General features: G+C 55.4%; 1 protein-coding gene across 1 annotated transcript in view; it reads right to left on the bottom strand.

The window, feature by feature from the left end:
- The window catches only part of KNDC1 (kinase non-catalytic C-lobe domain containing 1), a 65,522-nt gene extending 37,735 nt beyond the window's left edge, over window positions 1–27,787 (bottom strand). The window contains exons 1-9 of the mRNA XM_086681254.1: window positions 27,468–27,787; window positions 20,350–20,548; window positions 19,734–19,792; window positions 6,825–6,977; window positions 6,325–6,442; window positions 4,430–5,079; window positions 1,094–1,208; window positions 289–360; window positions 135–196 (exon numbers count right to left, since the gene is read on the bottom strand). Of these exons, the coding sequence (XP_086537380.1) occupies window positions 135–196; window positions 289–360; window positions 1,094–1,208; window positions 4,430–5,079; window positions 6,325–6,442; window positions 6,825–6,977; window positions 19,734–19,792; window positions 20,350–20,548; window positions 27,468–27,569 (1,530 nt within the window). The 5' untranslated portion in view covers window positions 27,570–27,787. The remainder of the gene's footprint in view (window positions 1–134; window positions 197–288; window positions 361–1,093; window positions 1,209–4,429; window positions 5,080–6,324; window positions 6,443–6,824; window positions 6,978–19,733; window positions 19,793–20,349; window positions 20,549–27,467) is intronic.

Here is a 27,787-nt window from a genome sequence, read left to right as displayed (position 1 = left end):
GGCACCCTGACTCCCCCTGAGTCCCGGTGAGGGGCCCATGTCTCACCCCCAACCCCAGCTCTCTGGGCAGAAGGGGGCGCCACCGAGGGTGTGGGGCAGTAGGCCCTGGGAAGGGACGGGAAGGCCCCAGTTACCTTCTCCGTCACCAGCTCTTGGTCTGCAACTTCAGGAGCCAGAAAAAACGTGTCGTAAGTGCCTGAGAGAGAAAGGCCCAAGCTCTTAGTTTCTCTTTCAGCCTTGGGGGTCTGTGGTGGAGCACAGCTCCTGAGGGTGTCCCCGCGTACGCACCATTGGCAGGGGGTGGGCCGAAGAGAATGGCCCCGTCCTCGGCCACCAGCACGGAGTCCAGGCACAGGTATGCTGCAAGAGAAGGTGGGGTCAGGGTGGCCAGACTCACCGTGGGGACCCGGCTCTCCCGGAAAACCGCAGTGGTGTGCTCAGGGTGGGGCAGCTCCCCCCCGAGCCCGCAGCACCCCGCCCCCGCCCCCAGTCTCCAGGGAACACAGCACAGGGGCCAGGGGCTGGACAGGGCCCGGGGAGGGCTCTTCGAGGCTGCCCCGGGCACATCAAGCTGGGAACTGTAACCAGCTCAAGGAAGAGGAGGGCCACGGGGGGGGGGGGGGGGACATGGCCCAGCACCCAGCGCTGCCCCCCTGAGGGGCCCCCGTCGAGGCTGCACCCCCAAGGCCTGGGGGTCACAGGACCGGACAGCAGACTTTCTCCTCATCACCCTCCCCAGGACCTGGTAATCTCAAGGGCTGTCGGCCACCACGCTGTCCAGGAGGGCTGTGCTTCAGGGGGCTGCGGATCGGGGTAGTGTCTGAAATCCCCCCCTCTCCCTGGCCAACGTTGCTTCCTTGGGGACAGTGTGGCCCCGTTGAGGGGATGTGGGCCATCCACACAGCTCACACTCTGCCCTGGGCCCCTCTGGTCCTGAGACCAGAGCAGACATGTCCAGGGCACCGCTGGCTCACTGTGGGGACACAGCCGCCTGGCCCCAGGCCGGCCCCATGGCCCACGTGCTCCTCTTGGTCTTGGCCCTGGAACACATCGGGGGGCGGGCTGAACACGGAACCGCGGGGCAGAACTTCACCTGGGTGCTCGCTGTGTGCACGCAGAGCACTGAGACACGCGTGGGACAGAGCCCAGAGCTCATACTCCTTGAAGGGCCGGCCCAGCTGGCACAGGAGGTCCTGCAGGGAGATGCCCTGGTGGGGAGAAGTCACATCTCAGTGAGGGTGGGTATGTGGGGTCAGCTCAGCCCACCGCTGGGGGAGGGAACTGGGCGGGAACCACCTCGAATCAGGGTGGGATGTGCCTCCCACACAGTGCGCTCCTGACCAAGTGGGCCAAGTCCCCGCATGGACACGAGGGGGGAGGGCATGAAGGATCAGAACCCCGTGCCCCTGGTGGCGATGTCAGACAGTGCAGCCATGTGGACAACGGTGTGGCGGGTCCTCAAGATTAAACACAGAATCACCACATGATCGGGCGATCCCACTTCCGGGCGCCCCCCCCCCCCCGAACTGAAAGTGGGGCCTCAGACAGACACCCCCGTGTCCACGGCAGCAGATTCACAGGAGCCCACAGGCGGAAGGGACCCGAGTGTCCACCGTGGATGAGCGGGTAAACGCAGTGGTCCGTCCACACGGCACGACGTCCCCCAGCCTCGCGGGAGGGAGACACCTGCCATGGGGCAGATGAGCCCTGAGGGTGCGATGCCCAGTGACAGAAGCTGGACACAAAAAGACAGGCCCAGTGTGACTCCACCCTCGCGAGGTCCCCAGAGCCATCACGTTCACAGACACAGAGGGCGGATGGTGGGCGCCAGGGGCGGGGAGGGGATGGGGACCTGATCGGGGACAGACCTTCGATTTGGGGGAATGGGAGAGTCCTGGGGATGGAGGGTGGGAGTGGCTGCCTGCGGGGTGACTGTGCTGGGTGCTCCAGACCGCATGCTTAACGGGTGAGAGGGCAAAGTTTATGTGACACGAGCTTTGCTTCACCCCCGTCCCTGCTACACACGGAAAAGTCCTGGAGTCAGAACGCACTCCGCTGGAAGGTAGTTCGCCACTTCGAGGCCGCGGGAAGAGCTAGGACCACAGCCTCCACACCTGGGGCACAGAAGTGCACGCTCTAGGGAAGGTTCCAGAGGCAGTGTCTCCACCCTTGACCCCGCTCCACGCGGGGTGCAGCTGCCTTGCTCCTTCTAGCCCCGTTTCTGCAGTGCCTGGCTGGCGGCCCATGTTCCGGGAGCGGTGCACCCCAAGCCTCCTGCTACATGTGGGGATTGAAGCAGCCAGCTCTGAACCCTGTTCACGCTCCGCAGTGGAGATCTGGGTGCCCTGATGCCTGGGGTGGGGGGAGGTCTGCGTGGCCCTGGTCCCACAGGGCCTCTGGGGCAGGGAAGCCTAGTGGTCAAGACAGTAGCTGGGCTCCCAGTCAGCCCTGCTCCTCAGTGGCTGCCCGCCCTCCAAGAGGGCGCATGGCCACTCTGTGCCTCAGTTTACCCATCTGGAAGGCGGGCCGTTGTGAGGTTGTTGGGCATGGGAAGGTGAGCCAAGTCCAGGGCTAAGGTGTGTGACTGGGAGTTCTCTCTGCACAAGCTGGTGTGGAGGTCGGGTGGACGCAGGAGGCCAGTGGAGGCCGTGTGAGCTGAGTGGGGACACATGCATGTGCACGTTAAGCACGTGTCAGTGCACTGGGGTCGTCAGGACAGACATTTGCCTTACGGTAACTATGTTTTTTATGTAAATTACCCTCAGGTCCTTACCAGGATATGAATACAAATATAAATCACAGACTGTTGACCTTTTGTCCTCTGGGTCAACAGAGCGTGGTGGGAAACATGGCCTTTGGTGCCCTGGTGAGGGCCCAGCGCTGCCCTGCAGCACACTGGCCCCCCAGGTGGCTTTGCCTGAGGACCTCATGGGGACAGAGCGTTGGGGAGGGACCTGCTGAGCCCAGGTGTCACCACACAGAAGGGCTTAGGGCCGCAGGCCCCTCAGAACACCTGTGGTTCAACTAAACACAGTGCAAACTCCCAGAACGGAGATGCCTGTCCGTCTCAGCAGATGGGGTGCAGCCACCAGGCCTGGGAGACCCCAGCTGCCCTGGGAGACCCCGTCCTGACAGCTGCACAGAGCCCCAGCATCGATGAAGATCTGAGGGCGCAGGGTGCCACGCTTGACCCGTGAGCAACCCCAACTCGTGGTGTTAGTGCCTGACGTTGAAAACAAGCCTCAGAGGGGCGCCTGGGTGGCCTGGTCGGTTAAGCGTCCGACTTCGGCTCAGGTCATGATCTCACGGTCCGTGAGTTCGAGCCCCATGTCGGGCTCTGTGCTGACAGCTCAGAGCCTGGAGCCTGTTTCAGATTCTGTGTCTCCCTCTCTCTCTGCCCCTCCCCTGTTCATACTCTGTCTCTCTCTCTGTCTCAAAAATAAATAAACGTTAAAAAAAAAAATTAAAAAAAAAAAAAAAGAAAACAAGCCTCAGAGGGAGTGCCAGGGTTTGAGGGCGGGGCCCCAGGGCTGGGGGGGTGGAGCGCCAGGGCTGGGGGCGGGGTCCCAGAGGTGGATGCCCCTTCTGGGCCTCATGCTGCCCCGCCTCCCCCTGCGGAGGCAGCTCCCTGCGCATTGTTTGCGTAAGAAGATGTGGTCTGATAGGCACGATGGAATACTCCTCGGCCACCAACAAGAGTGAAATCTTGCCGTTTGCAATGACGGTTGAGGTAGAGGGTATGACACCAAGCGAGAGAAGTCAGTCAAAGACAGATACCCTATGGTTTCACGCGTGTGAAACTTGGGAAACAAACAGATGAACATAGGGGCAGTGGGGCGAGAAGACAAGAGAATGAAACAAACCACAAGAGACTCTTAAATACGGAGAACAAACCGAAGGTTGATGGAGGGAGGTGGGTGGGGGATGGGCTGGATGGTGACGGGCATTAAGGAGGGCGCTGTCTGGAGTGAGCACTGGGTGAATCACTGGGTTCTATTCCTGAAACCCACGTTGCACTGCATGCTAACCAACTAAAATTTAAATTAAAGAAGATGAAAGAGCATTACCCCCCAGGCAGGGGTGTGCCTCTTTGGTGAATGTGCGGGGTGCTGCGTGCTGGGTGAAGCCAGGTGAGGCCTGGGCGTGTGGGGTGCTCTGTGGGACGCCCCCCCCCCGCACCCCCAGGGGGGCCACAGGGGAGGCTCTGGCCTGGCGTCACACCTGGAGCCACACCTGGGGCAGGGGGAGGCCGTAGTCACAGCTTCCGTCAGAACCCAGGTAGCTTGCATACAGCTTGCACATTCCTGAGCAGGGGTGAAGGCTCACTCCCTTCCTTGTGGTAAAGGACCAGCAGTGGGTGTGTGTGCAGTGTGCTGCCCCGCCCCCCTCCTGCCCCGGGGCTCCGCGGGACGGGAACCGCATCACCCACCTGCTCTGTGGCTGTGCTAGCCGGCTCCCCAGCTCCGTCCAGAATCCCCTCCTCAGCCCTGCAAGTCCCGGGCTCTCGGCCTGCATCTCCAGGGGCCTTGGGGCGGGGCGCGGGGCTTTCCTCCGTGGGGCCCCAGCCCGGCGCCCCAGACGCCCCGTCCCCACCTCTGCCGGCGCCTCCGGGTCCTCCCCGCCGGATCTCGGGCTCCTGCTCTGGCCGCAGTCTGGCCGAGGGCTGTGTCTTGTAGCTGGAAAGGCCATTCATCCCCTCCAGAAAGGCCTTCCTGGGGTCTGGAGGGAAGAGCTCCGATGGGGGCAGCTGGGGGCCCAGCGTCAGGCAGAGGGCGCTGGCCTCCGGGCCGTCGGGCAGGAGCCGGGGGAACGTCTGCACTTTTCTCAGGCAGCTCCTCTCCGGGTCACCCAGGGGGCGCTGGGCGTCCAAGACGAGGCTGGCCAGCCGCTCTCCGTTTCTCACGGGGGCCGACAGTAGGGGCTTGGAAGGCAGGGCCGCGGGCTGCTCCGGGGCGCCGTGGGCTTCGTGGGCGGGGCGCTGGGCGGGGCCCTCTGGGTCCGCGGTGCGGCCCCCGGGCTGCTTTCTGGGCCCTGTGCTTCCTGTCGCCGGCCTCCCGCTGCAGGAGCTCTCGCTGACATCTGGGCAAAAGCAAGATTGCTGTGGGGGACGCGGCCAGTGACCCTGCGGGTCACCAGAGGGGATGGGGATTCCTCTCCTGCACTCCTGGGTCCCCCACTGCTCCCCCCCCACGTGTCACCATCTGTGTGTGCGTGTGTATATGCCTCCCCGTCTTCATCCACCTCCTTGATCACAAAACCCAGCTGATTCTAAATACTGAGGCTCCAGAGGGTCCGGGCCACGTCCCCAGCCTCCTTGAGCCCCCTCAGGGTTTTCCCAAGGTCATCCAAGCATCTTGTCCAAAGAGCCTTGGCTTTCTGGCACAATTACATAGTGATGTTCCCCGAAGGAAGACACTGAATCTGGCTGCAACCCTGCCCTGTCCTGGTGCACAATGTCCCCCACACGTGTCTGTGTCTGTGTGAACCACACTAGAGACACACGGCCCCTTTTGTGGCCTGCAGCCCGCGTGGTGGTGACCGCTCTCTGCTTCGTTGTTGGAGCCATGCCTCAGGCCCGTGGTCCCCGGTGCGGCGGGTCCCTCCGGCCACACGTGCCTCCCCGGAGGGCCCTCCAGGCTCCTCGCTGCAGGCACAGGGCAGAGCGATGCGGACATTTGTTCGGAAGGCCACCTGAGACCGTGCCAGAGTCTCACGTGAGCCGAGAAAGTCCCAGGTGCTTCAGCAACAGCTTCCAGAGCAGAGAAGCAACGGGCCTCAGAGACACTGCGTGGTGTTGGCAAACGGAAACGAAGAGTGAAATGTCCCCGTGTCCAGGGACTGACCTGCTCACAGACTAGGACAGAGACAAGAGGCCTAATACTGGTCACTTCTCACCAGGACCTGGGTTTTCACCCCCAGCCGCACGGGGGTCTGCAAAGCGTGCACAAAGTGACTGAGAGGGTGAGTGTGTACGTGTCGATCTGTGTGCACGTTTGCACAACGGGTTTGTATGTATGGGAGAGTGCTGTCTTTGTGCACAAGTGTGCATGCTTGTGTACGAGGATGAAGAGGTGTATGACTTTGCACTTTCATGCGTGTTAATGTGAGTGTGAACACGTATGCTTGTGGGGCACACGTGGTCTGTTTGCATGTGTACACGTGGGTGTTTCATGGTGTGAGAGTACAGAGGTGTGAACACATGTGTGATCTGTGCTGAGACCTGTGCACGTTCACAGGCACGTATGTGAGTGGGTACGTGCAGGCGTGCGCACGTGTGCGTGACCATCTGTGCGCATGTGCGCGTATGTGTGTGCGTGTGCTTACCTTGAAATGCTCCGAAAGACTCAATGGAGAGCACCCTCCTCCCGACGGCCGAGAGGCTCCGGCACAGGCGGCAGGAGGACGTGAAAAGCATCTTCTTTTCACACAGCGCTATGATGCTCTGCAGACAAGCGTGTGAGCGCCTCAGCCAGGACCGCTCACCACGAGGAAGCCCTGTGGCCGACAGCCCGCCCGCCCGCCACATCTACTTTCTGGCATAAAAACACCCTGTGTCCCGGGATTACGGGAAACCAGGAGATTCTGTTTAGCCCACGAGAATTATAAGCCACGCCTCTTCATAATAACAATGCATAATAAGAAATCAAGTTCTCGTTTAAGCAAAACGCAATGCCACCGAACCCCAGGGGGAGAGCCCGTATGACAGAGGGGCGAGGTATGGGGACAGGAGGGTCCCGTGGGTGTGTGCTGGGGCATCGGGCCGTGGGGAGGGTCTCAGGTCTCGGCCTGGGGGTGAAGTGCGGGGATGGCCGACGAGTCTTTACCTGGAGGTCTGGCCGGTCCCTGGGGTTCTCTGCTTGCATCTGGCTCAGTAAGGCCTCCAGGTCCTGGCTCAGCCTGGGCTCGGGCTCGGGCTCGGGCTCGGCCACATACTCGAGGGCCGCCTTCAGCGTGGCCCCCAGAGAGTAGATGTGAGCCTGCGGCACCAAAGAGCCTGTCGGTGCCGTGGAGCGTGGCTTGTCCCCACACGGCCTCTGCTCTTCTGGCCAGGAACGGGTGTTTTCGGGGACCACGGCTGCTCTGTAGGGCCGGCACAAGCACGGCCAAGGTAGCGCCTCCCCCCACCACGGGGCCCCAGGCGCGTGGGTGTGGGGTCTGTGCTGGCCTGGTTGCGCCCACCGGTGCCCCTCCCGGGCTCCCTGCCCACCCCAGCACCACCCAGGGTGCACAGACGCTAGGGTCCCACCTGTGAAGGCTGCCGTGTCTCTGAAGGGCGGAGTCTTCTATTTTTAAACCTGCATTTCTCTAACTGTGAATGAGACTGAGCATCGCTGGGCACGGTTTTAACTTTTCCTCTTTCTGCCCACTCGTGGACTCCCTACCTCCACCGCGTCGTGGCCTGTTTGGGGCGCACCCTTGGCGCACTGGGGATCAGACTCCTGGTCTGTGTGCCACACATATGTTCTCTCCACTTGTCACTTAGCTTTCGACGCGGTTCGTGCAGTTTTTGACATTCAAAACTTCCTTTTGTTTTAAGTTTTTACTTTTATTTAAGTAGTCTCCATACCTAAGGTGGGGCTCGAACTCACGACCCCGAGACCGAGAGTCGCACGGTCCTCCAACTGAGCCAGCCACGCGCCCCTTGACATTCATAATGTCTACGGTTTAATTTGTGAAATCAGACACTTTTTCTTCAGCTGCTTCTTAGGAGGAAGCTCCCTAACCCGAGATGATAAAGACAGCTGGCTTTTGTTTCCTCCAATATTTTTATAATTTTTACACACCCAGCTCTGATCCATTTGAAGTGTGCTGGCGTGCTGCAGTGTCTGGGCTTCTTTCCCTCCTGGTAGAGAGCACCCCCTGGCACCATTTAAAGAAGATCCCACCCTCTGCTGCTGAGCCACTGCCCGTCCCGCTGGCTCCCCTGGGACCCTGAGAACCAGCTGGCCTCTCCTCCTGTCCTCCTGTCCAGACGGTGCTATTTTAATTATAGTAGCTTCAGAGTGTATTTTCACGTTCTGAGGACAAGTTGTCATTCTTTTTTTTCTTAAAAACTTTGATTATTTTCACATTTGTCAGGTTTTAGAAAACAAATATAAGTTCCCCTATTCCCATTGAGAAAACAAACTAAAAACAGTTGGGATTTTATTGTAATTGCACTGACATCGCAGAATTCTTACAAGATAAAATGCTTAGGATGTCACCAAGATGGCCACCAACATGTCCCCAGGGCCTGTTCCTCAACAGCAATTCAACCTCCGTCCATGGCCAAGAGCCTCTCTGTGGGGGTTGTGGGAGCCAGTGTCTCGCACCAAGGGAACCTGGAGGGAGTGTCGCCCACCTGTGTGTCAGGTAATAGGCAAGACAGACCTCGGTCCTGGCTGTGGACCCTAGTGCTGGACTAACCGGGAAAAAAAGACAAGACTCGAATTAACAGAATTGGAAGGGGAAGAGGAGACATTACAAGTAACACCACAGAAATCCACAGGATCTTAAGAGACTAGTACGAACAACTGCACGGCAACAAATCGGATAACCTAGAAAAAAGTGGATAAATTCCTAGAAACATAAAACATACCAAGACTGAACCATGAAGAAATCGAAAATCTGGACAGACCGTTACTAGAAAAGAGATTGAATCTGTAATCAAAGACCTCTCAACAAAGAAAAGCCCAGGACCAGATGGTTTCCCTAATGAACTCTACCAAATATTTAAAGAAGAATTAATACCAATCTTTCTTAAATTCTTCCAGAAAATTAAAGACAAGGGAACACTTGCAAACTCATTTTGTGAGGCCAACACTACTCTGATACCAATGCCAGATAAGGAACCAAAAGAAAACTATAGGTCAATATCCCTGATGAACATAGATGTATAAATTCTCAGCAAAATGTCAGCAAACTGAATTCAACAACAATCATAAGGATCACGCACCATGGTCAAGTGGGATTTGTCCCAGGGTTGCAAGGGTGGTTCAACACCTGCACATCAGCCAACTTGATGACGACATTAGTAGAATGAAGGATGACAATTGTACGACCACCTCAGTAGGTGCAGCGAAAGCATTTGACAAAATTCATCATCTTTCATGATAAAAACTCTCAAGAGACTGAGTGGGGAAGAAACATATCTCAACATAACAAAGGCCGCATGTGACAAGCCTCCAGCTAACATCACACTCAACGGTGACAGGTTGAGTCCTTCTCCTCTAAGATCAGAGCAAGACAAGGGTGCCCACTGTCCCCTCTCCTATGCAACACAGCCCTGGAAGTCCCAGACAGAGCAATCAGGCAAGAAAAAGAAATAAAATACATCCAAATCAGAAGAGAAGAGGTAAAACTGTCTCTGTTTGCACACAATATAATCCTACATACCGAAGAGCCTAACGAGTCCACCAGAACCCTGTTAGAAGGTTCGACAATTCCGTAAAGTTGCAGGACACAAAATCCATATGCAGAAGCCAGTTATATTTTGTCCACTAACAATGAAATATAGGAAAATAAATACAGAAAACAATCCCATTCACAATAGCATCAAAAACATAATTAAGAATAAATCTAACCAAAGAAGTGAGAACTTTGTACATTTAAAAGTTTAAGACTTTGGGGCACCTGGGTGGCTCAGTCGGTTGAGCGTCCAACTTTGGCTCAGGTCACGATCTCACAGTTTGTGAGTTCAGGCTCCGCATCAGGCTCTGTGCTGACAGCTTGGAGGTTGGGGCCTGCTTTGGATTCTGTGTCTGTCTCCACCCCTCCTCCACTCACGCTCTTTCCCTCTCTCTCCCTCTCTCTCAAAAATAAATAAACATTAAAAAAATTTTAAAGAAGTTTAAGAAAAAAAAAGTTTGGTGAAAGAAATTAAAGAAGACACAAATAAATGGGAAGAGACGCCATATTCATGGGCTGGAAGAATTAGTATTGTTAAATTTTTGTATTGGTATTGTTAGTAGTTTTAGAATTAGTATTGTTAAATATTTGTCCATACTACCCAAAGTCATCTATAGATTGAATGCAATCCCTATCAAAATTCTGATGGCATTTTTCACAGAAATAGAAAGAAATAGACCCCTAAATAGCCAAAGCAATCCTGAGAAAGAAGAATAAAGCTGGAGGCATCACATGTCCTGATTTCAAAGCTACAGCAGCCCAAACAGCATGGTACTGGAATAAAAACAGACACACAGACCAATGGAACTGAATTGAGAGTCCAGAAATAAACTCAAGTCTACACAGTCAACCAATATTTGACAAGGGAGCCAGTAATACTCAATGGGGAAAGGACAATGTCTTCAATAAATGTTGGGCAACTGGATAATCACCTGCAGAACAAAGAAGCTGGGCTATCTTGCACCACTTACAAAAATGGACAAAAATGAACTCAAAATGGATTGAATATTTAAAAAAATTTTAAAGTTTTTTTTTTTATTTGAGCTTTTGAAATTAAAATAGCAATGCAATCTCACTGGAACGATTGGAACATTATTGCACAAAGATGTATAAAAGCAAAGATAATTGATCACCTTTCCTCCAATGCTATTTCAGTGATAACAGTGTGATATGCATCCTTGTTCACACATATGAGAAAAAAAACTAAAATAGGCAGAATCTCCGGCAAAACCAGAGAATCCCAAAGTGCTTGAGACTTTTCAGCAAGATCAAAGCCGACCAGAATTACCTTCTTTGTTTTTAAAATTTTTTTTAACATTTATTCATTTTTGAGAGACAGAGAGACAGAGTGTGAGCAGGAGAGGGGCAGAGAGAGAGGGAGACACAGAATCCAAAGCAGCTCTAGGCTCTGAGCTGTCAGAGCCTGACACAGGGCTCCAACCAACAATCTGTGAGATCATGACCTGAGCTGAAGTTGGACGCTTAATGAACTGAATCACCTAGGTGCCCCCAGAATTATCTTCTTTGGATTGAATCTTAATATAGAAAGATCTAGACTGAAGGCTTGGGGCTAGAGTCAGGCAGAGGTCACAAAAGGGCACCAAGAGAAGCAGACCTTGAGGATTTAGTTCTAGACAATTAGCCCTGAGCAGAATCCTAGATGCTATACATTTGGATTTCTCAATTTTGATTTTCTTAACCAAGCTTCACAGAAGGAGGCATATGGTGACATGGCAATCAGTGACTGCCATGTATCCTTACGACAGCTCTTACCACCAAAGTGTATTTAATATGATGTTTTTGTGGGCATGGTTATATTGTACAAAAATTCCAAATTCAAGAAGAGAAGACACATGATCCTGACTGTCAGAGCACAGGAAGAGAAGTCATGGACCAAGGGGCGGATGAACAAGTAAACAATCAGCAGAATGAACCAAGGACTTAATAGCGGTGTGTGCGGAGTGGTGTGGGAGGAGGGTCTGGTTCAGGTGTATTTTTGGACAAGATGGGCCTGGAGAGGAACATGCAGCGACCTCTGCCTAGTGCCTTTGCCTAGGGAGGTGCTGGAAGGAAAACTAATTTCTCATGCAGAGATACATTTTAGTATGAATCCCATGGAGCATGATCCCACATGCCCAAGTTATCTCTTTGGGGCTTTTGACTAACAATGTGCTATCCAAATTGTGAGATCACAAATACCATTAAAGCTACAAAATATATCTGTCTACTCCATGGGAGAATTTGAGGAAATAACCCTTCTTTCTTCCCTTCCCTTCCCTTCCTATCTATCTATCTATCTATCTATCTATCTATCTATCTATCTAATCTATCTATCTATCATCATTATCTCCTATCTATTCATCAATGATTCATCTATTTATATAATCCTATGTATGTATGTATATACAAAAAATGGATTAAAGACTTAACATAAGACCCCAAGCCATAACATTCCTAGAAGAAAACACAGGGAAGAAGCTCTGAGACATTGGTCTTGGCAATGAGTTTTTGGATGCGACACCAAAGCACAAGCAACAAAAGAAAAAACAAATAAGTGGGATGACAGCAAATAACAAGCTTCTGAAGAGTGAAGGGAACAGTCAACATAATGAAGACAACCTACAGAAAGGGAGAAAATATTTGTAAGCCACCTGCCTCATAGGCAGTTCATATCCAAAATATATGAGGAGCTCAGACGACTCAACAGCAAGGAAACAATCTGATTAAAAAAATGGGCAGAGGGACTGAATGGAGGTTTTCCCAAAGAAGACATCCGGATGGCCGACAGGTGCCTGAAAAGATGCTCACCATCACTGACCATCAGGGAAACGCAAATCAAAACCACACCTGTTAGGATGGCTATTGAGAAGACAAGGGGGTGATATGTGTTGGTGTGGATGTGGTGCTGGTGGGAATGCAAACGGGTGCAGCCAATGTGGAAAACAGCACGGTGGTTCCTCAAAAATTAAACACCGGATAACCCTGTCATCCAGCCATCCCACTTCTGGGTACATGTCCAAAGGACGTGAAATCAGGCAATCGAAGAGCTGTGTGCACCCCATGCTCACGCAGCTTTGCTTACAAAAGCCAAGAAGTGGAAGCAGCCTGTCTGTGTTTGGAAGAATCAGCAAAGAAAGGAGCATCATTCAGCCACAGGAAAGGATGGCCCGTGAAGGCATTAGGCTGTGTGAGATAAGTCTGACAGAGGAGGACAAATGCTGGGTGCTCTTAATTCTACGTGGAATCTAAAAAAGCCAGACTCACAGAAACAGAGAGTGGAGTGGAGGTTGCCAAGGGCTGGGGGTGCAGGAAACAGGGAGATGTTGGAGACAGGACCGAAACTCACGCTTATAAGACGTGTAGGTTCCTGGCATCTAATGTGCAGCTTGGTGACTACAGTGAACAACACTGTATTATACACTTGAAGGTTGTTAAGAGAGTAGATGCTAAGTGTTCTCACAACCAAAAAAATGGTAATGACGTGATGGAGGTGTTAGCTAACCCTATTGGTAGTGTCAATCATTTTGCAAGATACAAATGTATTAAGTCATTAGTTTGTACGCAAACTTGCGCAACGTCATACGTCAGTTATGCCTCCCAAAAGCTGGGGCAAACTCAGATGCAGGGATAGGGTCTGTCTCCTCCTTTCTCGCATCCTATTTTCTTACCTTTGGAAAAGCGGTTCACTTTACATTTCTATCCTTCCTGCTATATTTACTCCGGACTTTCTGTAGTTGTTGTTGCTGTTATAAATGAAACATTTTCCATTTCATCTCTAACCAGTAATTACCAATACAAAGAGAAGCTACTTATTTTTTTGGGATGTATCTTGTTTCCACCTGGCCTCTGAAGCCTCTTATTCTGTCATTTTCCACTGAAGCCGCTTAGACTTCAGGCCCACAAACTTGCTCTCTACAGACAAGGCAATCCTGTCCCCTGACCCCACACACCAACCAGCGTTGGCATCCCGCTGCCTGCTTGGGCCCCCATGTACATGGCTGAGCTGCACCGATGACTCCCAGATCCATCCACTCTCCCCATGCCCAAAGCTGGGCCGCTGGGCCGCTACCCCACCTCTCACAGAAGACATTGGAACTCCTGGCCCTGGTCCCCAAGAAGAGGGCAGCCTTCTCTCTCTTCTCACACACTGACCATGTCGATCACACCCCGGGGCCCCTGCCTGGGGTCCCACGCAGCCAGTGTCCAGGGCTTCCTGAAGGGGCCAAACTTAAGTCAAGGGGCTTCAAGGACTCGGGCAGATGCCTTGTTTTAGGGACCTTGCTCGTTGCTAATACTTGGGGTAGAAGGAGAGGCAAACCCTATGAGGCCCTACCTGTAGGACTCCAGCCGGGACTATGAGCTGTGGGGGTGCAGTTCTGCCCACCACCCTCATCACAGCTCTGAGAATAAAACCTGTCTCTGTGCCTGCAAGGCCAGGGTATCTGCTTCTGCCTTTACCACTCCCTATTTCCCTTCAGGAACACTGGTACCCATCTATCCAACCACCTGTCTATGGTCATCCATCTACCCACCCACACATCCATCCATCCATCCATCCATCCATCTATCCATGCATCCACCCACCCACCCACCCAAACATCCATCCATCCACTCATCCATCATTCCATATCTTTTAGTTTGACAATAACTCAGCAAATAAACTTCTTATTGGTTGTTGGATGACGCTGTCCATGACATGCTGGCCACTATCAGCATCTTTGCCACTCAAGCATTTTTGCATGTTTCCTTTGGTCTTGGAAGCCCCTCCCAGGTCTCAATCTGGTGAGCCCTACTCACCCTTCAGGTTCCAACCTGAATATCACTTTCTCATAGAGTGGCCTCCAGGGACTTTTGACCTGGCTGGGGACCCTGTCATCTCCTTGAAAGGCCCCATTCTCCTCTCTCAGGACCCAGCCCACTGCCTACATCAAGTCTATCCCCTGTGAAAGACCATGACTCCCATGAGGCAGGAGCCCATCTGTTCTGTTCACTGTGAGGCCTGACATACATGTCTGTGGACAAATGGCAGTGGGCAGTAATAGTGGGTGGCGGATGTTGAGGTCATCCTGGCTAGGCTCCACTGGAACCCGAACATACTCAGGGTGATAAGGTCCAGAGAAGACTCCTGTAGCAGTCGGGGGCTTGCCTGGGGCAGGCCTTGAATGTTGGCCATGGGTCATAGTTTTAGCTTTTGGAAACTAGCCCATCTCTGGGGTTTCCTGAGCAAGGGTTGAGATGTTCAGAGGATGGTCCCAGGAGGGCCAGCTTCCATGCATCTTGGGTTTTAGGGAGACTGAAGGGTCAGCCCAGCAGTGGGTGGGTGGTGGGGTAGGGTCACAAGGGGGAATTCAGTATGAGGACTTGAGGACTGCTACCTATCTTTGTCCTCTCTCTGGGGCAGATGTGGGGGCAAGACCAGGCCAGCAGGGGCTGGTGGGCAGCAGCATGAGCTATGCCCACTAGAGGTCTGGAAGGTGTGCGGTGGGCAAGAGGATGGGCTCAGTCTTGACACGGCCAGCAAGTGGTCCAACGGGCTGCACACATGCAATAGTGCAGAGACACAGCGGTCAGGGCCAGAGGCGTCTTGGTGTCACAGCAGCAGTGGCACTAAGAAAACACATTTGCCACCGTGGTTCCTATGGGCAGGGGGTTGCCACCCCAGGACGCAGGCAGGAACAGGTGCCTGGGCAGACCTGATGAGCCCACGTGACACGTGCAGTTATTCCTGGGGTCTCCAGATGTGACGCTTAGGGATGTTCTGACAGCCCCAGGGACAGGCACCAGCATGAAGCTAATACAAGAGTAGAACAGAGACCCTGGAATCACAGGGCTGATGGGGGATGCATGGGCCCATGCAAACACTGGGACCAAGGCATCGGTGCACTCTGCAGGCCCCTTTCACATGTCAGGTAAGAAGGACTGTTTGCTCCATGGACGGAAAAACAAAGAAAATCACCTATCACCCATTGGGAATTAAGATAACTCAGAAAACAAGACTTTTCATTATAGGAAGATTCTAGAGATGTGAAGCATTTAAGACTTGGGAACCCTGCTTGTCACCGTGGACAGGCTGGGTTGTGGACTCTATCATGGACCCACCTGGCCCTGCACCCCATAGGGTGCTGCCATGCTTATGACATGTGTGTTTCTGTATGTGTATTACACCTCAAAAAAAGGCAGACAAAACTCAACCCATTCTTGTTGCCAAACAACTCATAGGCTAAAGAAGAAATCCCATTGGGAATTAAAATAAATACTTAGAAGTAGAAAATACTGCAGATGCTACAAGGCAAAGCTTGCAGGATGCAGCTAAACCCATGTTTTGAGGGAAATTCATAGCCTTGGATATAAATGTTCATATTAGAAAGGAAAATAGGCTGAAGACAGATGAGCTGAGTGTCCAACTTATTTTAGGGAAGGAATACTTACCAAACTCAAAACAAGGAAAAGAGAATGGAAAGTAGAGCAGAATCAGTCGAAAAAGAAAATGAAACCACATCGGGAAAGATCATGTGGTATAAAGTGGGCTCTTTGAAAAAACTAACAAAGTAAAACCCCCCAGTGCGACTGACAAGTGCAAGGGAAGAGAATTTAAATTGTCCAATGTCCCACAGACAGTGCAGGGACTAAGAAGGGACACTGTCTACAACCAAACGCCGATGACTTAAAAAACAATTAAAAATGGGTACATTTCAGAAATATTCAGCTTACCAGAGAGCTGATTCAATGAGAAATACAAAATAGATGGACCCTGTAACTGTTAAAAATTGAGCAGCACTGAAAGAACTTCCTTCAAAGGGAACAGGTGGCCCCATAAGTAAGTGGGACCAGCCCTCCAGGAGCAGTGCGCCCTGTTGTTACATAAACCCTCCCAGGCAGGGGCAGGGGCGCTCGCACAGACTGAGAGGGCCCTGCCCCCAGTACCAGTCGGAAATGGCACGAAACCCCAGAGTAAGCACCAGCAGATCCAATGCAACAGTGCACCAAGAAGATAAGACAGCTGGCCTGGTTTCTCTAAGCAGGAAAGGATGAATTGACATTAGAAAATAAACGCGTAAGTATTAAAAATCTCAATGATCAGTTCAAAGGGTGCAGAAACATTTTCGTAAAACCTAAGGTACATTCGTGATAGGACATGGCACAGAGGGCAGGCACGTAGCAAACGCCACCCTGGCTTTTCCCCCCAGAAAGGGAGAAACAGCACTTTCTGAGCCCCGTGTCCCTGAGGCAGGATGCGGGCTACACTGTGCTACCTGGCACCTTGCTGCGGCTCCTGTGGGCACAGAGCAGGATGAGAAGGGAGACGTGATGCAAAACCTTTGCACAGGCTGGTGACCTGGTCAGTTAGATAGAAAAGCTAAAGAATCTGTAAGTTATGGGAAATAACGAATGAGTTTAGCAAGGTGGATGGACATAAGATTGAGATAAAAAGTGAATTGCGTTTCCAAAGACTAGCAACAAACAAGCAGAAAAATGCAATGACAAGATGACCATCAATTTAGAATAGAAGCAGAAAATATCCAGTTCCAGAGCATAAACTAATAAGGGATATTCAAGACTCCTACAGTGAAAAAATGTTACTGAGATCTAAATAAATGAAAAGGAAGAAGTGTTTATGGAGAAGAACTTATAATGACTGAATTCTCCCCAAAGTGACGGACAGATTCAATAGAGGTGTTTTTTTTAATGTTTATTTATTTATTTTGAGAGAGAGAGAGAGTGGGGGGGGGGTGGTAGAGAGAGAGGGAGAGAGAATCCCAAGCAGGCTCCGTGCTGTCATCACAGAGCCCAACGTGGGCCTTGATCCCATGAACAGCGAGATCGTGACCTGAGCCGAAACCAAGAGTTGGACACCCAACCGACTGAGCCCCCCAGACACCCCTTGATTCAGCAGAGGATTTTGTGGAACCTGATAGCTAATTCTCAGATTGACGTGCAAGAGTGAAGGCTGAGCAGAGTCAGAACACTTGAAAAAGGGCAGGAGCGGATGCCCAGCCGGGAGGGCTCGGTCTGGGGCAGGGGCCAGGAGCACGGAGCCGGGAAGCCCACCCTGTCCAGAGCTGGGTGCACAGCGGCTGTGGCCAGCATCGGGGTTGGCATGTCCAGGAGCGGGTATCCACAGGGAAATGCATAAAACTGGGCCCTTACCTCAGCTACAGAAAAAAGTCAATTATGTAGAAATTATGAGCATGTCTCTGTTAGACCTTGGGGGTGGCGAGGTTTCTTAAGGTACGACAAGTACTAACAACGAGAGAAAACATGAATAAATTTGACTATATTAAGGCTGAGAGGAGATTATACTAAGGCAGGAGACCTCCAAGGGGCCCCTCCTGGGGCGAACGGTTTTCAGGGTGACTGGGTCATGCTCTTTGCCGCCTCTGTGTCGTGCGGTCCGAGCGCACCCTGGACCCTCCGGGGTACACCCGCGGTGCCATCGCAACAGGCCGCACGCTGCCGTGGAAACCACGCTGGCTTCCACAGAGCAGGGCGCTACGGGGCTTGCAGATGTGTGAAACAGCCCCACTCTTCTCACTGTTTTCTTGGGAAAATGCTGCTATTGCTAATAGAAATACGTCCTGTGTGTCAACAGGCAGCAGTTTAATGCTATTTTTAAGTGAATTACTAGGTAACCGCTTCCCACGTCTCAGCCCTGGTCTACACCATGGACCGGTGGGCGTAACCCGCACAAACAGAAGCTCTCTGGCTGCTCTGAGATTTGCAGGGGCGTAAAGGGGTCCCGAGAGCCAAAGAGGCTGAGAGCCGCTCGCTGCCTTAAAGACGGTGTGAAGACAAGTTACAGACGAGACCTTTACGGTCCCGGCAAGACGGTGAGACTCTGAAGAAAAGCACGAGGAGACGGGCCTGCGGGCGGCCAGAGCGCACGTGTGGCCGCCGCGTCGCTGGGCTCACGCCCCGGAGGAGCTGCGGCCCAGACCCACGGAGAAGGCGCAGCGCGGGCGGAGAGGCTCGCTACTTCACAGGGGTGACAATGACAGCGCGCGTGGTCCGATGAATCTTCGCGGAAGTGCGTAAAAGGAAGTTCCAGAGGATGGCACGCATCGCAGCTGATGCTCGTTTTAGAATGTTAAAAACAGCGCGAACGAAACGATACTGCTTTTAGGCACAGAACCGCGAGGGGACAGGGAAGGAGTGCAGGAGCCTGGCCGGCGGACCGGGGGCGGGGGCGGAGGACATCACTACTTTCTGGGCTTTAGTGTCGTGTCCGGTTCGATTCTAAAGATGCAGTGAAGGGGCGCCCGGGTGGCTCAGTCAGTTCAGCATCTGACTCCAGCTCAGGTCATGACCTCGAAGTCCGTGCGTTCGAGCCCCGCGTCAGGCTCTGCGCTGACACCTCAGAGTCTAGAGCTGCTTCTGATTCTGTGTCTCCCTCTTTCTCTGCCCCTCCCCTGTTCCTTCTATCTATCTATCTATCTCTCAAAATAAAATAAAATAAAATAAAATAAAATAAAATAATAAAATAAAATAAACATTAAAGATGCAGTGAAAAGGCAGAAGCCTGGGCACAGACCAGGGACGGGAACGGCCACAAACAGAAGGGCACGCGGACCTGGTGCTGACCCTTCAGGGAAGCCAGGGACCTGACCCACCAGCGACTCGGGCCTGCGTCCTGCTGCCAGCAGAGCTGGGACAAGGGCCTCTCTCTCAGCGAGGGGCTGGGTTCCAGCTTATTTTAAAGGAAAATTGAGCATAGGAGGAGCCAATCCTAAAACTCTCATTTGGGGGTGAAAACGTAACCTAATGTCACTGAGCTAATGTGTTTTCATCTACAGTTTTGAGTTTGTAACTAAACACTTACTTGTTAACAAGTGATTTCGTTTTCTCCACTGTCTTAGGGGCCGGGGCTCTGCGGAAAGCTGGGCTCTCCAGCCCTTCCTTCGTGCCCGACCCGGACCTCCCGCACCTGCACACAGCAGGGCCCTGGGGTCCATTCTAAGGATCGGGGCGGGGGGGCCCGGGGGGCCTTGGTGATGCTGGCCCATAGCAGCCTGCTGTGGCTGCTGCTCCCGCTGGGGACTGATGCTTCAGAGGCCACGTGTTTCCTCTGGGTGCCACGACCCACCCTCCGCTAATTCTCCCCGAGAGACTGTGACTCCCCGCCAGCCGCCACTGCCAGTTCCAGACGCTTTTAGCAAGTTAAATCTAGTAAATTCACACTCGGGAGACATACTCTACAGCTGTCATGACAAGCGCACATCCAGACAGCAAGCCATCACCAGAGCCGAGCTGCCCCATCGGGACCCTGAGTCTGACAAAGGTGGGTGTCCCAAGACAGCCCCCCCGACCCTGCACAGAGGTGCCCCAGCCCCAGCAGCCTGGCCACCCACCTCAAAGGTGTTCCCGGTCACATCGAACTCCGGGGGAACAAAGGCACCCTCGGGGTCATCTGGGGACGGAAGAGAGAAGGCTCTGGTCACACGCCCACAACGCCCAGGGTGAAGAGAGACCCGCCAGCCCGGAGGGAGGAGCGTCACCTCCTGCTTCCCGGGGGCCGATGGCTCTCTCCCGACCCCCTTCTGTCCCCGCGTCCCTGAGGAAACAGCGGTTGAGAGGGAAAACCTCACTCTTCACTGTTAAGTGTGGGGAAACGGTCCCAAGAGCACAGTGGCGGGGAGGGGAGGCCATGGGAACACTGGAGGCGGATGTCAGGCGGCCTCCTGTGCCCGCTACGATGCCCTCTGCACGTGCACTCCCTGTGGGCCAGCAGGACCGGATGCCTCGGAGCTGGCAGCCCCCGGCTCGTCCCTGCGGGGACCACGTGAACCGTGCACGAGGGCCCTCCCGCCTCCTTCTCCCTCAGCGGTCCTCGGGGCTGGAGATCCCACCAGGGGACCAGGGAGGCCTGGGCTCTGTTGCTCTGGGCCAGCCCAGGGCGCCCGTGTCCACACTGTGCCCCAAAGCTACCTTCCGCGGCCCACCCCTGCCGCCCCGCCCCGGGCTCACCGCTGAGCAGCTCCATGAAGCACACGTTCCCGCTGGCGTTGAAAGCCAGGGTGTCAGGCGTGATGCAGAGGGTCTGGAAGATGGCCGCGTGGGCAACGCTCCTCATGGACAGGCTGCACTCCAGGCACACGGCCCACGCTTCCTGCTCGCTGAGGCCGCTGTCCCGCAGCGACAGGATGTCGGCCAGGGACACGTTCTCCTGCCAAGACAGGCCGCGGCTGAGACGGGTCTGGGGACGGGCCCAGGCCGCCGTAGGGCCCCCTCCCCAGGGAAGGCCCGGCACCCCCACGTCGAGACCGATTCCAGGGAAGCAGACAGCACGCAGCGACGGTTCACTTTACGTCAGAAACAGGGTTGTAGGCAAAGGCTTTTTAAGGAAAAACAACAAACCCAGAATGTCACCCAGCCCACTGTCCCCTGTGGCCAGAAGCCACAGAGTATTTGGCAAAATGACCAGCATATCATTGGGAACAGGTGTTACTCCTGCGGCCGGGACCTAGTTCTTTGTCCCAGAATTTCTGGCCGCCCCACAGCCCCCTGGCGGAGGCACCCGGCCCACAGGCTCACCACCCGTGGCTCGGTGGGCACGCCGAGGGCTTTCAGGTCGTAAGCAAGACGTGGGCACCGGTGGAGACGAGCCGACGTGTACAAATGCACGGTGTGCGGGAAGCCCGTAGCAGAGCAGGTGCTCCAGGCGGTGCACGGAGGACCCAGGTCAAGGGGCTTTCTCTTGCAGGCCAGACCCCAGGCCTCCCTGTGCTGGGCTCAGCGTTCACATCCGACTAGACTCCGCTGCGACTACGTCACCAGCACGCACACACGCACTCCGAATGTATGCACGTCGGACACCTGCACGCTGTCAGACACGCACACACCTCCCTTGTGCACGCACGCACGTGGGTTTACACCAACATGTGCGCTCACATGCACACATGCAAATCACACATGTACCAACACGCTCATAAAATGATTTGATGTGTCCTCAGTGGTCAGGCATTTGCCACACAGTCTCACACACGCTCAGATTAGACTTTCACTTAAATGCACACTTGTGCAACCCCGAGTCACACACACCCACATACATTCACACATACGCTATACACACCCTCACACGTGCACAACATACCTGTATGCACACACTCAGACCCATACGTGCACCCTGAGTGTGCACACACGCACTGCCACACGTCAGACACCTTGGATCTCGAGGCCCTAATCTGGCCTGCTGTTCAATGCCTCAGTCACCTCTGTGCGTCTGTGGGACTGTGTTCCACCGGCCCTCGGGAGGGAGGAGCTCAGGGAGCCAGGCTGGGAGCTGGAGCCTGCAGGAAGCATGTGCGTGGGGTCAGGAGAGGAGGTGGAGGGTGGGGGAGATGGTGTAGAAGAGAGACGGAGCCCCCTCCTTCTCCAGCCTCAGCTGCCCACCCCTCCCAGCATACCGGAGTGTTCTCCCCATGTGGCCAAGCCCTCCAGGCCTGGAAAGTCTCCTAGCTCCTGCCCTTGAATTTCCCCCATTTGTATTGCAAGGAATCCCCACAACCACAGACAAAGGGGACAAAGAGCTTAAGCCAAGAAAGAGAAAGAAGGAAAGAAAGAAAGAAAGAAAGAAAGAAAGAAAGAAAGAAAGAAGAAAGGAAAGAAGGAAGGAAAGAAAGAAACAAAAAAGAAAGAGAAAGGGGGAAAGAGAAAGAAAGAAACAAAGAAAGAAAAAGAAGGAAAGAAAGAGAAAGAAAGAAAGAAAGAAAAAGAAAGAAAGAAAGAAAGAAAAGAAAGAAAGAAAGGAAGGAAGGAAGGAAGGAAGGAAGGAAGGAAGGAAGGAAGGAAGGAAGAAGAAAGAAAAATCAGGGACTGGCCCCCACGGGCACCTTGGCCAAACCTCTGGGGTTCAGCAGTGCAGGTGACAGGAGGGGACCCGGGCCTGGGCTGCCTGTGCCCACGTGACTTGGCACATCCCACCATCTGCTTCCTCCTCAGAGCTCAGCACAGGCCTCCACGTCACTCCCCAGGCCCTTCCAGCTCTTTCTGTGGGGTAGATGGATGAGGGAAGGGCAGCCAGCCCATCGGAAGCTGATTCAAGAAGACGGGGCCACGGGGTTCACCCACATCCAAGTCAGAGCTGCCAGCCAGGTTCCAGAAATGCGTGCAGCCCTGTGATGAAGGTGGTCTGGGAGTTTTCAAAGGAGAATGAGGGCACAAAGCAGAGCACAGGATTAGACTCGGGCGTGGAGGAGGCTGGCAAACCGGAAAATCTGAATTTCCCAGCCTCTGAGGTCCACGGATGAAAGGTCTGTCTGATCTGGCTCAGTCTAGGGCCCTCGCTGCAGCACGTGGGCTCCCCAGGACGCAGGAGAGCCCAGGGATGCTCGTGGGGCCTCGTTAAAGAGGCGTCTTGGCAGTGTGTACGTGCACACACAGCACACACGTGTGCACACGCACATGCACGCGGCCACACAAGTAGACACACACTAACCAACAACCCAAAGCCTGGGTTTACGCTCCTGAGGAGAACGAAGCCCACGGCGCAAGCGTGAGCCAGTCCCCACCGCAGGCACCTTGTTGATGCTGTGCTCGCGGTGTCTGCACGGGCTGCAGGCACCAGCTTGCACGGGTGTTGACTGAATGTGCCGCCAGGAGAAGGGAGCCCAGGTCGGGTGCTCCCCGGGGGCATCTCACGGCCCAGAGCCTGACTTCCTGTTCGGGTCGAGGGCCCCTGGCCCAGCTGGAAGATGCCCCGTGAGCGGGGAGGCCCCTAACCCCCAGTGCCTGTTCACGGTGGGAGCATCTAAGCGGTGGGGGGCGGATTCTCTGTGCGACTTTATGGGGTGGATTCCGTGGGTCATTGCTTCCGGCACACGGCGGAAGCTGCCACTCGCGGACAAGATGCTCTCAGCCCCTCTGAAGCCCAGCTGTTGCAACGGGAAGGCACGATTCAGATGACACACGGTTCCAGGGCGGGGCTGAGATGTGCCGCTGGTTCCCATACACCAGCACGGTGGCGGGGGGTCACCAAGTGCTGGGGGACCCTGACCCATGGCCTCCCTGGTCACCTGTCCTCTGGGGCCTGCCACCCACCCTTCCGTTCCGCCTGCTCTGGTCCTGGCTGTTGGAATGACCCTCCCTTGCCTGAATCCACGGCCCAAGGAGGGCAGAAGGGCTGAGGCTTGGCTAATGGGCCGGGCAGGGGTGAGAGGCGGGGAAGCCCGTGCCAGCCACTCTGCTCCCGCAGCGCACGTCCCCACCAGAACCCCCAGCCACCTCGACAGACAAGAGCCACGTGGGCATCCAGCACGTCTGTGCCCATCTCCGGGTCCTGTGGGCTCTGAGCCTTGCTGCCAGGTGGGCCCGGATCCGGATACCACGGGCCCCAGGGCAGGACTCGCGGCTCCACTGGCCGCGGCAACGTTTCGGAAGGAGGTGACGGGCTGGGAACAGAAACACCGGCCGCAGCTCCCACTGATGCCTGTCTGTAGTCCCCCGTCCAGCGCAGCCACAGACCCGCACCCATGAGGGCCTGTGACAGGCCGGAGGGTTCGTGGCCTCCCACACCGCAGCCGTCCCCTGCCATTGCCAGCGTGACCTGACCTTGTCGCTGCTGGGCAGCCTCTGGTGGCTCTACCTCTCGGGTACAGACCCAGACTTCAGCGCAGGCCCAGAAGGTTCTTCAAAACCCAGTAGAGCCCACAGGGCCTGGAACCCCACCCCTCACTGTTGGCCAGCAAGGTGCTGCCTTGGCTGTGAGCAGGCCTGTGAGCTGTCCTTCCCTAGCGATTGTGCAGACACAAACCCTGTCCTGTCCAGGCTGGGAGGAGGGGAGCTCCTCAGGGAGGCTGGTCCCCAGGGAAGCCCCTCGCCAGCCACAGGGCAGGGCTGGCTTCCCACCTGACCACGCTTGTCTGGTTATAGCAAAGTGGGTCCATCCAGGAGCTTCTGTGCCTCGAAGACCCCCCACCCCATCAGAGATAACCCTGTGAGTCAGGGTTACGTGGGGACCCACAGGGACCGTGGATGGTTATTGTCCATTTCAAACATACTCTCGTATGTTACTTTTCTCAACCCTGGAGCATCGTGATGGGAACCCCCAACAGAAACCCAAATCATTGCTGAGGACACTTGTGGACAATCTCGGGGCCTGCTGGCAGCTTGGAGGAAGCTGGGGAGGTCTGCATAGTACCCCGTTGGGGGTGCTTGCCCTAAAGCGCCCCCCTCCAACTCCGGACTGTCACCCAGCACGAAGCTGTCCTCACCTCCCCAGTCGCCTGCTGCTCTGTGTCGTCTGGGTGGGGTCATCACGTGGACCCGGAGGGCCCAGTGGGAATATCTGTTTCTTCACAGGGCACCCACAGCTGTGGGTGCCTTCAGGCAGCACAGGCTGCCCCCCACCCACCTTCACATCCCTGGGCCCAGCCTGGCGCCCAGTGCATGGATGCTGGGGAGATGCTCACAGAACCCGGAAGGGATAGGAAAGCCCCCTACACCGCAGGGAAGTCTAGAAACCCGGAGATGCCCTGCCCCGGTGCCAACTTCACCTCCAAGTCTGCCCTGTCCTTGTCCCCTGGAGGCTCCTGAAGGCGACATCACCTGCCTCCAGAAGGCCTGGCATCTGCCCCTCCGGCAGCCGCTGCTCTGCCTGGTCCCTCATCCTGACCTTTGCTGCGACCAGTGCAGCGGGACAGGTGGGGCGACAGCCCCCAGGGCCTCAGGCCCGCTCACCACGGGCCCGGGTGGTTTGCAGCTGAGAGAACCCTCCGGGGCACACACCCAGAGTGGAAGCGCTGGGACACTGCCACCAGCAAGGGGTCTGCCACCATGCCTGTCCCTGCTGACGTGGCCACCGTACAGTCTTTCAGTTCTTGCCATCTAGCACTCGCGGACAGGTGTTCATGGCGGTGTATTTTGCGTTCCTTGATACTGATGAAGGCAAACATTTTTCATGTGTTCACTGGCCATTTGGATTTTCCCTGAGGTTACAACCAGGGAAGGACATTCCCTGGGGCTCGTGGGGAGTCCTGGCCTGTCGTGCAGTCTGCTGTTATAATCAGCTATAAAAATGGTAATTCCCATGTCTTGTGCAGTCTGTCCATGTCCTGGGTCTGGCACCCACCACCCCTCCATGGGTGAGAAGATGCCCCGTGTCTTCTCTGTCCTGGCTCTTTCCGGGGTTTCTGTCAGTATGGGTGATGTTGCAGTCTGGCTACCCCCTCACCTTACACGGGATGGCTTTTTAGGTGCAACCTGACGCCATAATGTTAGCAGGTGCAGTCACACGACTCTGATGGGGATTGAAAACCTTCAACACCAACCGAGTTGAATGAATGCAGGAAGCATAAAGTCTGGATCAGGTGTGTTCACAGGCACAGGACATTGGTCTGGCTCCAAGGCTTGAGCTGGACAGGCTTCCTATTTTACGGGAGCATGCCCAAAGACAGTGCCTGTCTCCCCCAAAAGGTGAAAGAAGTTTGGAGGGCTCATCTGAGCTTTCCCAATGGTTGCTACTAACCCAGTGGCATCCCACTTCATCTGGAGGCCTCGGTCACAGGACGATGGGAACCCCGCAGCCGTATGCCCTGTGCACAGCTAGGGGGCTGCTCCAACCCAGAAGGGCACCAGGGAACCCTCCAACCCGGCGAAGGCAGCAGGGCCACGGGGATACAGACCGTGGGCGGGGATCCGGCTCTGGCTCTGAATCCCGGCTCTGCTGTTGTTTGGCGCCAGCCACAGGGCACGAAGGAGGCCCTAAGAGGATGGGGTCGCTGGTGCAAAGAGCCACGTTCTCCATCTGCTTTGGATGGTGACTTAGGAGGTGAGTCTTCTAACAGACACACTGAAATGTGTCCTCTGGGGGAGATTTTGAAGGCTGTGGGCTGGGCGCACCCTTTCTTTTTGCATCAAAGCCATGGAAATGCCCAGAGGTTTATTTATTCTCTAGCTTTCCCTCTCTGCAGCCTCGTCTCTCACCAAATCCAGGCCACCATGGCGGGGGGGGGGGGGGGGCACACCAACCCTCGGGTCCGGCCTCAGCGGCTCTTGGCAGGCCAGCCACGGGGTTCCCACGGCAGGCTCTGCTCCCCAGAAGGACAGGGCCACCATGTCATGAACCCTGCACTTAACAGCCAGCCTTCTTGCAAAAGTGTGTGTGGGGGGATGGCAGACAGAAGGCAGAGGGCCCTAGGGGCTGTGGCTAGGTCCTTAGGAACCCCCTTATCTGCTCTAGGAGGGTGGTGGCCGTGTCTAACTCTTGGCCACCAGTCTCGCCCACGTGGGCACTGGAGGGTCCTCATCAGCAACATGCCGGTTACAGCCCGTTCCGTGGATGGTTGCATGATGCCAGGATCCCTCCACAGTGAGCACAGAAGCCCAGGGATTGGGGCATCTGCCTGCTTGGAGGCTTGGAAGGCCCTCCTTTGCCAAGACCCCAGAGCCTTGGGTCTTCCTGGGAGTGGCTGCCTTTTCGGGGGGCCACCTATCACATGGAGGGACCCGGCTTGTTGATTTGGCCCCAGGCCTCAGCCTGCAGGTGCCGTGGGGAAGCAAGAGGTGCAGGCAAATCGGTTCTGTGGGCACCTGTCCAGTTAATGACCAGAAGCTCTATGTGGCTACTGCTGGTCCCTCTGAGCCTTGGGAGGGGGGATGCTTCGGGACTCTGGATGCTGGGCGGAGGCCTCTGCTGTTCTGTGTGCAGGCAGCAGCCCTCAGTCCCGGGGGCTCCCCCGCCCCCCCACCCAGCTCCTGAGCAGGCCGGCCTGATTGCGCTCTGTTGGCCAGTGCCTCCCACTGACCTCCTAGGGTGCCGGCAGGGAGGAGGACAGTGCTCCACCCCCTCCCGCTCACGACGCCCCACCCCACACTCATCCATCCAACGTTTATAATCAGGAGCCCCCACCCTCACGGCGGAAGGACCCAACTTCTTCAGTGACCACCCACCCACTGCTGTCCCGTGGGGCTGACATTCCAAGGGTCCTGTCCTCTCAAAGCGAAAATGTTAAGGCTGACGGGGCGTTGCTGAGGGCGGCCTCCAAGACCTGGGCCAGGGGCAGGGGTCCTGGGAGCGGGGGCACCCTCCCTCGGACTCTCCCTAGGAGCAGGTGGGGGGAGGCGGGGCCCACCGCGCCCGTGCTCACCTCGTCCTCCGGCAGAGTGGGGAGCGGCTCGAAGTCGTAGCCCGCTAGGTCCTTGCCGTCCTCCTCGTACAAATCCGCCACGGCCGCGTCCATGGCCTGCATCGTGCGGGCGCGCGGGGGGCGCCTCGGACTCGGCCAGCGCTGGGGCCTCGCGCTCCGGCCGGCGCCCCTGCCCCGCCGCGCCCGTGCGGCCTGGGCCTTCCCGCGGGCCCTGCGCCCGGCTCCGCGCGCGGCCGGGCTCGGGCTCCGGTTTGGACTCCGGCTCCGCGCGCGGCCGGGCTCGGGCTTCGGTTTGGACTCCGGCTCCGGCTCCGGCTACG

Source organism: Puma concolor, chromosome D2 (genome assembly GCF_028749965.1).
Source record: "Puma concolor isolate L17-30 chromosome D2, mPumCon1.1.hap2, whole genome shotgun sequence".
NCBI lineage: Eukaryota > Metazoa > Chordata > Mammalia > Carnivora > Felidae > Puma > Puma concolor.
Note: the sequence above shows the minus strand (reverse complement) of the source record. Positions and strands in the feature narration are given on the sequence as shown.